The sequence below is a fragment of the Gopherus evgoodei genome, chromosome 1 (genome assembly GCF_007399415.2).
Source record: "Gopherus evgoodei ecotype Sinaloan lineage chromosome 1, rGopEvg1_v1.p, whole genome shotgun sequence".
Classification (NCBI taxonomy): Eukaryota; Metazoa; Chordata; order Testudines; family Testudinidae; genus Gopherus; species Gopherus evgoodei.
In genome coordinates this window covers 360,690,049-360,704,322 of record NC_044322.1, presented here as the reverse complement: position 1 = coordinate 360,704,322, position 14,274 = coordinate 360,690,049, and the positions used below count along the sequence as shown (strand labels likewise).

Here is a 14,274-nt window from a genome sequence, read left to right as displayed (position 1 = left end):
GACACCAAAAAGAAGGTTTTCACCAGTTGCCTATGCTTGTGACTCTGCAATGCAAGGAGCTCAATACAAACAGAAATAAGGAAGAGTCTCAGCTTTCCATGGCGATCCAGTACTCATTTCCAGCCCCAGATGGGCACAAGATTATGGAATTCAAATTGCTGTCATTTTTATGTGCAGAAAAGTTATTTTAGGTCATTTCTTGAGGGTTTTATGGCTCCCTCTGACCTCTGAACAGTCAAGTTTATAGCGACTAAGCATCACAGGTGGTAGATTACAAGAAACAATCCCAATAACAAAGTTTAAAACTCTCTCACTTGATTCTTCAGTCACATAGGAGACACTCGGTTGGGGAAAGGTGGAGGTTGTGTATGTGTTGTCCAGTATAAAGGTTTCCTCAGTGTTAACTCACCACTTATGAGGGATGCAACCATCACCAACTCTTGCTGATAACATAAAATTATTTGCCTTGTAATTCTGCTTCACTGACGATAACGTCGTGCAAGAGTCTCACTCCCGGGCCTCTGCTCCCAGGAGTGAGACTGGCAGAACTGCCAAAGCTCTTAAAGGTTTTTTGGCCTTTGAGGGCAATGATAGCATGGCTAGAGCATGTACTAGGAACTCTTTTTCCACCCACAAGCTTAACCATTGCCACCGACATGTTCCAGTCAGCTCGAATTGCACAAGGTTTATAAAATTTGTGAAGGTCACTAGCCTAGGGCTGAATATAGCTGGCTTGTTGGTCTATGGGTATCAGGGGAAGGATAGCTCAGTGGTTTGAGCATTGGGCTGCTAATCCCAAGGTTGCGAGTTCAATCCTTGAGGGGGCCACTTAGGGACGTGGGGCAAAAATCAGTATTTGGTCCTGCTAGTGAAGACAGGGCTGGACTCAATGACCTTTCAAGGTCCCTTCCAGTTCTAGGAGATAGGTATATCTCCTATTATTATTAATAATAATATTATTATTAAATATTTTCTATCCTGAGGTTTGGGCAGGAATAATAACATAGGGAAGGAGGGTTAAAATCTGGGAGAGAAAGAAACATTTATGTGTCAAACTGATTCTTTATAAAGCACCTGTTTGAAAGCTGCCTATGGGGCTAGAAAGAGGCCCAGAGAAAAGATTAATTGGCAGAGGGCTGGTAAGCCATTCAAAACTTCTTAATAAGTCACACGTGGTGTATGCAGTTATCTGATTTAGGTGGGGATTGGTCCTGCTTTGAGCAGGGTGTTGGACTAGATGACCTCCTGAGGTCCCTTCCAACCCTGATATTCTATGATCCATACCTATATATGTAGACAGTTATCACACACCATTATGCAGTTAATGAAACATGGAACTTTCTGTAATCCTTTACAACAGAGTACATCACAATTTAGAACAAAAGTTGAGGAGTCTTCCGAGAAAATATGCAGGCAGCAGCTCCAGCCTGAGTGTCTCAGCTGACTGCAATGAAGGCATGCTGACATAAGGAGACAGGTGGTTTCAGTTGTGACACTCTATGTGATAGGAAAATGTGATAAGGTAACAACACTGAGTTAAATGTTACTGTTTGAAAGCTTCTGATAACATCATCTGGTAACTTGGCAGGTAACTTGTATCACCTCTTTACGTACCATAAAGATGAAACCAAAAAAAGACGTTGATTGCCGGGGTTTATGTGCTTTGGGACCCAGCAGTCCATTATAACAACACAGACATTTACCCAACAATAAAGACAAGTTCCAGCATGTATGCTTCTTGAGCCTCTAGTATATATGAATGAATTTTCTGGCACTCTGTCAGCAAAAACGGCTGTTCTAAACTGAGTGCATGACTGTTTGAGAGATCCTTACCTGCAAGACATCCTGGATCTTCACCCACACATCTGCCATGTCATACAATTTGACATCACCATCATACAGGCTGGATGGAGAGGCCACTATCTGCTGAAGATGTCCCAGCACCACAGAGTGAGCAGCCGCTACAGCGTTGAATTTGTCAAAGAGAAGTTCAAGCAGTTCCAGAAGTAACCTAGAAGAAAGGACAAATGCATCCAAGACGATAAGGCATTCTGATAACATAGCAATGAAGGCCATACAAGTACCTTCAATGGACAGATTGGGGGCAGGAGGTAGGGGTTTATCTGTTTTCTTCCCCTCTCTTAAATTGAGGAAGAAGGTAAGTCTCATTTACTTACACACAGGCTGAAAATAATATGGTATTCAATTATTTAGTGCCGTTTTGGATTATGGGATGAATAGTATGAAAGAATTTAAAAACCTACATGAAAGATCAGAAACCTGAGGTATCAGGGCTTATCAGCTGTGTCAATCATCAAAATTGTGTTATTACACATAAGGTGTTATGGCTATAACCTCCTATAAGTGTACAGGACATTAGCTGTTCCTATGGCTTCTTTACTGCTCAATTATTGTAATTAATGGGCCGCTGCAAAAGCCTGTAGCTATTGTGTGACAAGACAATGACTTACCACATCTGATATTATTATTTAGAAGAAAATGTTAATTAAGTTTGTTGCTGTTATAGAGTTATACAGACACCCCTAGGCCCAAAGATAGTGTTCCCCTCACATATGTCACTTAGCCATCTTGGACAAAAACCTTCTCTTGACCTTACTGCCCAGACACAATGGGTAAAAGCAGGACATTACCAACATAAATGTCTATTCCAGATGGCTCACTATATAATGTAATCCTTCAAATTTATCCCTCTACTTTCAGAACCACATGGGCAATTTCCAGAGTTCTCAGATGGGGTAATGCAGCTAACACACATTACCAGTGTCAAACACAGAGCTCATGGTTAAGGAGAAAAGCTTTTCGATTACACTGAAAAAAATGAAAGGACAAGTCTAGGAAGGTAGATAAGCACAGTACGACAGGTCTAGGTCTTGTCTGTACATTATACTAAAAATAGAGATGGGCTGAAACAAAGTGCCTAATTAAAAACTTTAGGAAGTTCAGATCCTGAACTGAACTTCATTGCTGCCCCCTCCCTTTGAACAATGATCTGTACCACAGCCCAGACCCAAACACCTTTATAAATACCAGAAAAGTTCAAATCTGGACCCAGATCTGAAATTTGCAGCTCTTGTCTCTCTCAGATGAAACAGAATAAAAAATCCTGTACTATAAGGCAATTCCATTTTGTGATACCAGGAGCTTTTCCATTCACCTTTAATGTTAGGAAATGCCTACAAATTAGTAGTATGTATAAGTGACAGCCTGGGGACAACGTAGAACAGAAATACTGCTTTTGAAGGATGGGTGTATATTGAACATGACAAGGTGTTTGTTGTAGAAGTCAGGAGTCTGTATGCGCATTTGGGAACTATGATATTTGGATGGTAAGGCATGTGTAGTTGTTTAAGTTGTCTTACATTAACTGACTGCATGTATTTGAGAAATCTTAACTTTATTTGAAGTTGTTTGTATGGGAATTTCCATTGTTTTTCAAGTTAGCAACAGTACCTTAAATAGCTTTGGAATATAAGTTGTGGAGGAGAGTAGCCCTGTTCTGCTACAATAGGTCTTTGCACATCTGTGTGTTGCATGTGTTTACAAGGGGAAAGCATCGACGTTCAACGCCTGGGATATGGAAGAGGAGAAGGCATTGTAACTGTAACATGGAGGAAAGACTAGTCTCTTCTGTTTATGCTTTTATAGTCAATCTTTAAAATGTCAAAAGATGCTGCTCCCATAAGCAAAGCTGTACATCTTGCCCTCTCCTTGACTGCTATTTGACCCCAATAGCTAGTAAATAAAGGCTCCGTGTCTGTCACAGAGGTCACTGATTCCATGACTTTCCGTGATCTCTGTGGCTTCTGCAATGGTCGGTGCAGCTGGCTCTAGGACTGCCCGAGCAGATCAGGCAGCCCCTGGGCCAGTCGCACTGATCACTGCTAGGGCAGTTTGGCTGTGGGAGGGGCTAACGGCTGGGGGTTGGGGTGTAGGGCGACGCTTACCTCAGGGGATGCGAGCTCCCCGGAAGCATCTGGCATATCCCTGCAGCTCCTAGGCGGAACTGTCAGGGGGCTTTGTGTGCTGCCTATGCCTGCAGGCACCACCCCCACAGCTCCCATTAACTGCTGTTCCTGACCAGTGGGAGCTGCGGAGCTGGAGCTCGTAGCAGGGGCAGCGTGCTGAGCCCCTCTGGCCTTCCCTCCCTCTAAGAGCTGCAGGGACATGTCAGCTGCTTCTGGGGAGCCAAATGGAGGCTGGTAGTTATCTATTTATTTTTAGTTAGTTATTTATAGTTTATTTACGCATATAGCAACCAGTAAGAACTTTTTTGGGGGGAAATCATAGAAACAGATTCTTATTGGTTGCTAACCACTAAAACATGTTGACCTGCAACTTAATATAGCTTTTACACTATTTGGTTCTTTTTCTGCAAACCAGAAAGAAACTCTCACTATACACATTTATTTAATCAATTATATTGCTTAACATACGATTTACGCACACACCCAGCGCTATATATATAGCTCAAGGAATTATATAACTTAATATTCTGATTCCTAATTTTTACATTCAGTTTATGTTAGAAAATGGTAAATGATGCATTTCTCATTTATTAGATGATTAATTTTTTACTTGTAATTTGTGTCAAGCTATATTTGAATGGAAATTGGGATTTACTTAAAAATGCACAAAACAGCATTTTAAGATGGCTTTATTTTACTAATAAAAATAACCTTAATTATACTGGATACGTAAGTTTATCAAACACAAAATGTTGGATTGGAAGAGACCTCAAAAAGTCATCAAGTCCAACCGCCTACATTGTGGCAGGACCAAGTAAACCTACACCATCCCCGACAGGTGTTTGTTCAACCTGTTTTTAAAAACCTCCAATGATGGGGATTCCACAACCTCCTTTGGAAACCTATTCCAGAGCTTATGTACCCTTATAGTTAGAGTTTTTCCTAATATCTAACCTAAATTAAAATGTTTTACATTTAAAATTAACTGCTTTATTAAACAAAGGATGCAGTAACAGCAATTAGTGAATTGAACTGGTTGTTTCTGGTCACCCTCTCCTTCAAGATTTTAGAACGAGTCGGTGTCATCCCCTCCCACCTGTTATTTATTGAGAAACAGCAAGAGGAAAACAAGCTTGCAGCCTTTTTTCCAACTACCAGTCAGTTTCTCAACTTCGAATAAACTAATCAAGAACTGAATAAGCTGAAGAAACTGGAGAAAATATTCCCTCTGCATAAGCAGAAGTGACTAGTGCTGTCAAAAGCTGGTTTAGCACTTCAACAAACTTTGGTTCCTGGTGTTTTGCCAGAGAGTTCTAACCATTTTGGTGGTCTGACTCTCTTTAAAACTTTGGCAAGAAATAAGTACAGCTTGAATATATTTCTATTTAATTTAAATGATTTTAAGAGATTATAGTAATTTTAGGCCTTAACATAGGTTATCATAATTTCAAATTTAATTTTAAATAGGTTCATGTTTCAAAAGTGAGCTTTATTTAATTTACATTAAAAAATCCGTTTAAAAAAAAAAAACCATTTACTTGTATCCACCTGGAAACAGAGCTTCTATTTCTGCTAGATAGGCAGCTTCTCCATCAGATACACTTCTTAAGGCTTGGGAGAGCTGAGTCTCAGTATCTTATTAGGTACATAAAATAGGGGCTCACGATAGCAGGCACAAGTTAGGAGGCAAAAAGACAGTAAGGGTGAGGAACTGGTAAGGTCGAGAACCAGGATACCAAATATGACATGGAGGCAGAATTTGCAAGGGCTTGGCATTTTCATGTTAAAGGGATTTATACCTTGCTTTGTGTGGAAAACTGAAGGCAATTTTAATTTGAAGCTGATGGGCACCCTCATAATTAAACAGACATAATTGTAAACATTTATCAGCTCAGGCACAAAATCAATTCATCTGCCATTACCATGGCAACAATAATGCCAAATAATAATTTAGTCATCCATCGAAAAAAGAAAAAAGTTGTTTGCCCCAAGCAAGCAAAATTTTGCACAGCTGGATTAAATAGGTTAGACAGATGTCACACATAAGAAAATACAAATGAGATGTGTTTGTAATAAAATGGGATTAAAGTAAACTAGTTTGCAGAATTTCAAACTGTTCACCATGTTGGCATTAAATGATATTATGCATTGAACAAAAAGGTATTTATATTTTTTCTTAATTACAAGTGCCTTCATATTCTCATATTATGGCATGGGCTGATTGGAAGCTCCCAATTGGCACTCTCTGTGACAGTCATCATTTTAGCTAACGAACTACCATACATCCTTCTCCCATTTAAACAGTTCCCATCCTTTCCAATTCTCCTTGTAGTCAAGTCCCCTGAAGCTTCTAATCATTTTTAATTGCCCTTTCTCTGGACCTTTTCTAAATCTCTTAGGCCATTTTGAGACAAGGTGACCGAAAATTAATGCAGTGTGGGTTAAAGAGACGCATAAGTTGGGGGGGGGGGTGTCTTTTTGGACCAAGTGACCTAAGCAGAACAAACATCTGCAATGACAAAGGGCTGCTAGGGCAGTTTGTTAGTTCAAGTTCTCAGCCTCCACTCATGAAGAAATACATAAACATGTTGACAGAAAGTGACACATGCCCTGAGGCAACTCCTATTGTCTGGGCAATAAAATGGAATGAGTCCACAGTAAGTGACCGCTGACACTTGCATGTGGTCACCAATGATAACGCATGCACTTTACCCATGATAACGTGCTTTGCTTAGTTTAGGTTGGTTGGAGTTTGATGTTTTGCTTTTGCTGTTCAAGCCTCAGCAACAAGAGTTGGTAAAGACACGAAATGAAATTTCTTAAGAACTCTGAAGGAAAAAGCAGCATGGGTTTGGTAATGAGATAGTCAATATGCCAGCTCAGTGAGTCGTATCTTCAATCGATGTAAAACCTCATAGCTCAGTTGAAGTCACTGGAGCGATGACAATTTACACAGCCAGAGGATCTGGCCCAATATCTTTGTCCATCAGTAGTAACGTTACCAGACTTCTCAAACTAAAACTAATACAATGCTGACTCTTCCACTGTACTTTGTCCTTCATAGCCAAGTCAAGAGATTTCTGTAGATACTATTTACAATATAATGAGCTGCTCACGAATGAGATAAAATCAGAACCTTTTCTCCACAAAATAATTGTTCAAGGGCATATACAAACTGCTAGATATATTAAAGAACCCAGGTACTGTTCTGAACATCAGTGGTAGTGATAAAGGTTGGAAGACAGACTAGCTACAGAAAAGCCAAGATCAGTTCCAACTACGTAGAGATTCCACAGTAGTTATACTCAACTACATTGGAGTCTACAGTTTTGATCATTTCTACAACGTCTTAAGCAGCTAACTACTGCAAACCTCCTACTTCCCTCTAGTGCTTAATGGTGCCCTCAAATGGCTCATCTCCCCCATAGGTGAGTGAAAGATAGGGTGAGATTGAGGTATATCATGGTCAATTAAATGCATTCTCCCCTCCCCTCACCCCCAACAAATTGTTATCTGTATGTAGCAGTATATAAATGGCTTTTAAAAATTGTGCATTCTGCAAACACATTGTGAATTAATATTTCAGAACAGTAAAAGGCAGTCACATATGGAAGTTATAGAGTTTACTAGGCTAGGCTAATGATAGGCAGAAAAATAAAATATTCAATGGTGAGATTGAAGTACCACACCCTTTCATAATCCAAACTCGGACACTGTCAAATTAGGAAACTCTAGGGTAGTGCTCCAGAAATGTAGCTTTTTCTCATGGAATGACAGGACAAATCATTTTTATAAGGAGTTCCTAAAGGAATTACTCTAGAATTTCCAAACACAGACTTCTTGGCCTCCAGCCCAAGTGGAAGGGGACATAACACTTTTCAAAAGGAAAGAATACCAGCCAGTCTTCCAACAGTCAGCACCCAGTCTTGGAAAAACAGACAATACAAATAAGGTGGACATCTCATGTGGTTAGTGCAAGCTGCCCATAAGAAGCTTCATTATAGATTCAGATCCTTTGGACTTTTCATCTTTTTTAGTCGTCTTCATTAGTCATTTTATTTGCCAGTAGTAATCATTTTTATGGATATCCTCTAAGTACAGTAGCTGAAGACAAACAATAAGCTCAGTGATATGAAAGAGACCGGGAGGTATTCATATTCAATTCTAGCTTTAAGATGAACTAAAAAATATTTCACCTGCCAAGTTCTGAGGTCAAGAACCTCCCATCACTGAAAACCTTAACAACATTTGAACAGTGTTGAGAAGTATTCTCTACTCATTTTTAACTTTTTACAGAATTTGGCTCTTGTGGAGGAAAAAAGAACCTTTGGCTTTTAAGACAGGAGTCATCGCTGACTCAATTAACATAATTAAAAAATTATTACCTGATCCTGCAAAGAGCTAAATAGAATTTAGTTTCCCATGTCACTGGGGCACGTTTAAAATTTTGACATTACTGCTGTAGTCAAAGGACTGCTGGTGCTCCTGGGGGTGACCACCTCAACCCACTGCTTACTTTTGCTGCAAATGCCAGTACTCCCTATCTCAGCATTTGAAATATGCCTACCTAGGCTGGTTTTCCTGGGAAAGGCTCTCTCCTTTCTGGTAGCCACTGTCTGCCACCTGCGTTGTGGACCTCTTGACAATCTGCTTGAGCTCCTGTTCCAGACGATCCTTGATAGCCTTAACGGTCTCAGGGATTTTTTTCAGTTTGGCCAGCCCTTTGATGAGGATCCCCATGAAGACAGTACTGTTCTCCTCCGGATCCAGCTCCATATCTTCTTTAATCTCCAGCACACTTACTTCTCGCACTGAAATCACATCACCACCAAAAACAATCATTTAAAACACTCAAAGTAAGATCAACACCAAGCAAATACAATGTTCCAAATGGCTTGCCACAGCAGAACTCTGCCTATCATGGACTACTGCAGGAATAAATGCTGGAACACAAAACAACTCAATTTCTTCATTATACACAAAACATAGCAGCCTGCAAAGTAGACTGATTCAAAGTTAGAGGTCATATACAAGGAGGCATAAGTTACCTGCATGTTCTGGGATATATTAAAGTCTAGTGTGATTAAGACATTCATAAAATATGAGTTTTATTAATAATCATTTTAAGGCTATACAAATCAATGGAATTATAGGCTTGAACCCCCAACCTAGCTATCTTCTATTTTCACAAAAGAGAATTTTTTTATTGTGAGAACCAATTAGTTCACCAAGAACAAACTCCTGATGAATTTGTAGGAAAGGACCCTTTGTTTTCCTCTTTCCATTCTAGTTTACAATAAAGTATGGAATGATGGTCTGATGTTATCCTATTCTATTTTATTACTGCTGTCAACAGACAAATTATTAATCACACTCTTTAAAAAGAACCTTTTAGTAAGTTGTCTAAAAGAGAAAGAATTAGGTTTGAAAAACTAGATGGAGAATTAAGACTACTCTGGATACAGTCCCCTTGAAATAACATGGAGTATCTTCACAGGAATTTCTGTTGCTAGGGACAGTAACCACAAAATCTCAGGGTAATATGTTTTTGTTTTAAGTATGTTCATTAATCAAAATTTCTTAATTTACAGATAATGAACAGTAACAAAAGGGTGTCTATGCTAAAGACTGGGTGAAACACTTAACTGATATGCTGAAAAGCCAATGTGAAGTGAAAGTCTTCAAGGCGAGTCCAACCAAAATGTGTTGTAAAGAACTCTGTGGCCACATGGATTATTAACAGCTTGATTAGAAGTACATAGATACACAACTCAAAAGTAGACAGATAAAAAGATTCAAACCTCATAATGGTTACTGATACAGAGATTAGAGACCAATAGCTGTTTCATCCTGATTGTGTTGAACCAAGCTCAGACTGTTGGAGAACAAATGACTCCAGTAACTTACACTGCTCTATAATGGACTGATTAAAAAATATGCTTCTAAAATCATCCAAGAATGTAAAGGAAGTGTATATAAACCACCAGAAAACTTCAAAACAGATTTCACAAATAAGAGAAACAGCATGTCACAAGGAACACCAAGCTCTAGAGCTAGCTATGGAGGTGACACCACGTGAAACAGAAGGTCCATCAACAGGTTGGCTTAAATGTCAAAATACAGATGTCAAAACAAGAGTTCTCAGAAAAAAATATTCCAAACAGGTGCCTCCTCATTGACATCCCAACTCTGGTCCTTCCCATGTTTCTACCGCCTCAATACCTATAGCAATAGGGAAAGCAAAATTTCAGACATCTTTTTCCTGAAGTTCAGAATTTAAGAAGTGAAAAAAGTTGCTTACTGCTTTACAACCTGAGTATCAAAGATTGAAAAGCCAATGTGAAAGTAAAATGCAACATAATTATAAATATTTTCTACAGTGTCCAACGTCATGTCATATAAAGTCCAAGGCAAAGCCACTCGTTACATTTACGCTTTGTTTAACCACCACCCAGATACAAGCTCCATAATTAATCAACTGTTAGAAGGGGCCTTCCAATTTCATGTTATCTCCTCCAGGGGAGGGGAATGTATTAGTCTAGTCCCATTAACAAAGTCTCTGACCAATGCTCCCATACTCCTATTGCTGTGGACCATGACATGACTTCTAGCCACCAAAATAGGGCAAGAACAACAAACCTTGCTTGAAACCTGTTCAAATCTACTTCAGACAAGTCATTTATAAAGGCACATTCAGAACAGATGCAAGTTATAAACTTCAAGCACCTTTTGGAGACAGCTCATCACCAGGCCCACAAAAGTTCAAAATTGCCCTGCACACCTTCATCTCCTCCAAGAATGTGCCAATGTAACTGTTACATTTTTCTATGCTCTTTATTGTCATGTTGCTATTTATGTTGCTTCATTTTTAATAGGTTAGTTAAAACTTATTTCAGTAGCAGCTGACTTGCACACATATTACCCTGATGATATCCTTTTAATTATAGATCTGTCTGACCTGCTCAGTAGAGACTACACTATTCAACTGGCATAACCTCAGACTCTGTCCCCTCAGCTCAGCCCAGCTCCATTGTGCTACAGGTGTTTGCTAACCTATTCATTTCCACTCTGAGCACTGCACACACACCGAGAGTAGACCCTATTAGATGATAGAATGTCAAGAGAAGAATAACATGAGTTTTTATATCAAAACCAACCAGTGCCAATTTAAAGTCTCTTTAAAAAAAAAAACACCTCCCACAGCTAAAGTGTGTTATGTGTGCAAGTTATGGGGGAAACTTTAGCAAAGCACCCTGGGCATGTTTAGCCAACAGGTAGTGAGAACACAGGAGATCTTGTGGGCATCACAGCAGAAATTAGTTCTTAGGAGAGAATTATCCATTGGTGTAATACAGTCACTGCAGGGATGGGGAATTGAAATAGCCTTTCACGGTCGCATCATGTTGGAGCTCATAATCATCCTGTGATCAACCAGTACCCCCCAGCTCTCTCTCCTCCCTCTGTCTCTTCAACTGAGAAGACCCCAGCTTAGAATGATAGAATATCAGGGTTGGAAGGGATCTAAGGAGGTCATCTAATCCAATCCCCTGCTCAAAGCAGGACCAATCTCCAACTAAATCATCCCAGCCAGGGCTTTGTCAAGCCTGACCTTAAAAACCTCTAAGGAAGGAGATTCCACCACCTCCCTAGGTAACCCATTCCAGTGCTTCACCACCCTCCTAGTGAAAAAGTTTTCCCTAATATCCAACCTAAACCTCCCCCGCTGCAACTTGAGACCATTACTCCTTGTTCTGTCATGTGCTACCACTGAGAACAGTCTAGATCCATCCTCTTTGGAACCCCCTTTCAGGTAGTTGAAAGCAGCTATCAAATCCCCCCTCATTCTTCTCTTCTGCAGACTAAACAATCCCAATTCCCTCAGCCTCTCCTCAGAAGTCATGTGCTCCAGCCCCCTAATCATTTCTGTTGCCCTCTGCTGGACTCTTTCCAATTTTTCCACATCCTTCTTGCAGTGTGGGGCCCAAAACTGGACACAGTACTCCAGATGAGGCCTCACCAATGTCGAATAGAGGAGAATGATCACGTCCTCGATCTGCTGGCAATGCCCCTACTTATACAGCCCCAAATGCCGTAAGCCTTCTTGGCAACAAGGGCACACTGTTGACTCATATCCAGCTTCTCGTCCACTGTAACCCCTAGGTCCTTTTCTGCAGAACTGCTGCCTTGCCATTTGGTCCCTAGTCTGTAACAGTGAATGGGATTCTTCCGTCTTAAGTGCAGGACTCTGCACTTGTCCTTGTTGAACCTCATCAGGTTTCTTTTGGCCCAATCCTCTAATTTGTCTAGGTCCCTCTGTAACCTCTCTCTACCCTCCAGCGTATCTACCACTCCTCTCAGTTTAGTATCATCTGCAAACTTGCTGAGAGTGCAGTCCACATTATCCTCCAGATCATTAATGAAGATATTGAACAAAACTGGCCCCAGGACTGACCCTTGGGGCACTCCGCTTGGAACCAGCTGTCAACTAGACACGGAGCCATTGATCACTACCCGTTGAGCCCGACGATCTAGCCAGCTTTCTATCCACCTTATAGTCCATTCATCCAACAAAATTTCTTGCTGTTAGTCCTTAAGTGCATGACCTTGCACTTTGAACTATAAATTTCATCCTATTTCTATTACTCCAGTTTTCAAGGTCATCTAGATCTTCTTGTATAATATTGTGGTCCTCCTCCATATCGGCATCATCTCCCAACATTGCATCATGTGCAAACTTTAGTAGCACACTCCCACTTTTTGTGCCAAAGTCATTAATGAAAATGTTAAACAACATTGGTCCCAAGATCCATCCCTCAAGAACTCCACTACCTCACTCCAGGCATTCAATTTGACCTGTTAGAGTCTACTCTTCAACCAGTTTCTTATCCATCTTTCAAATCTCATATTAATCCCCATCTTCTCCAATTTAATAAATAATTTCTCATGTGGAACTGTAGCAAATGTCTTACTGAAATCCAGGTAGATTAGATCTACTGCATTAACTGATTTTTCAGACAAAGGAATTTTCTCAAAGAAAGATCAGGGTGGTCTCGTGGGACCTGATTAGATCACAGCCCAAGACACAATTGAAGAAGTTACTTCTCTCTCTATTATGACCACTCCTCTGTCTTCCTTATCATACCCTCTTATGTTATTCAACATCAGCAATGGGTCATTTGAACACAAAGCTTTGGCACAGAAATCAGATACTCATAAAAGTGTCAAATTGGGCAACAGACACTTACGAAAATGTAGGCCTAAGGCTCCAATCGGGCAAGCTACTCTGAATAGGCAGAAGGGCTCCATGCAGGTACAGATATATCCCAGTTCAGATTGTCTTGAAGGATGGAGTGTCTTGATCAGTATTGCTCTTGCCCAAGGGACACACACTAACAATGCCACTCATTTATATCAAGTCAGAACCTCAAACAGTTAGAATACGTTTTATACCTACCGAGATCTGTAGGTTTATATCTAGAATATATCTGTAAGGAATTTTTGAAGACAAGTTAGTTCATTTTCCTTATTCCATTAGCACTTGGAATAAGTAGAAAAGTCATGAAAAAACATACAAAATAATAAAAGCACTGTAAAACTTTCAAGTGATTATTTACTTGCTAAGTCATTTTTGTATCAGCTAGTTAGATTTCAATCTCCTTTTGTGGGTCCGCAAAGGAAATAGAAAAAAAAATCCAGTTTTATTAGTCATTTTTGTTGTATTCCCAAAATAAAATGACTGTGAAGAGGCACAAATGAAACCCACGCCGCTCATTAAGAGATGTTAGTGAGTTGAACATTTTTCAGAAACTGTTTGCCAAGTGAAAAGGACATATTGTGTGGACCAAGGTTTTAAACAAACCAATTTCTATTTGCATCCTTCCCTCCCCATTTCAGCAGTTGAGCAGCCCAATAGATTTACAGTTTATTTAATTAGGCCTTTCTATACTGGCCTCACAGTTACATCTGAACTGCTTAAATTTAACTGCAGCTAAGGCAGTTAATAACTTAGTGCCTGATCCTGCAAATACTTACTCACATGAGTAGCCCCCATACAAGACAAAGCAACTATTAGCATGTGCAAGGACTTCTCAGGTAAGTAAGGATTTGCTGGATGAACTTGACTTATCCCTCATGGGGTTTCACCTAAACTAGTTTCTTCGGCCAACCAGTTTCTAACATGGTTTGGCAATCACTTGAATTGCCTAGGCTAGAACTGTTTTCCCTGTGGTTTGGCTCAATCCAGACTGGCCAACCAAACTTTCTTAGAAAGCAGTTTAACTGGAGCTAT

The 14,274-nt window shown here is 40.0% G+C and overlaps 1 protein-coding gene across 3 annotated transcripts in view; it reads right to left on the bottom strand.

The window, feature by feature from the left end:
• EXOC4 (exocyst complex component 4) overlaps positions 1–14,274 on the bottom strand; it is a 632,193-nt gene that overhangs the window by 543,877 nt on the left and 74,042 nt on the right. For all 3 annotated transcript variants that reach the window (XM_030575818.1, XM_030575739.1, XM_030575663.1), the window contains exons 6-7: positions 8,554–8,797; positions 1,834–2,011 (exon numbers count right to left, since the gene is read on the bottom strand). In XM_030575818.1, coding sequence (XP_030431678.1) covers positions 1,834–2,011; positions 8,554–8,797 — 422 coding nt within the window. The remainder of the gene's footprint in view (positions 1–1,833; positions 2,012–8,553; positions 8,798–14,274) is intronic.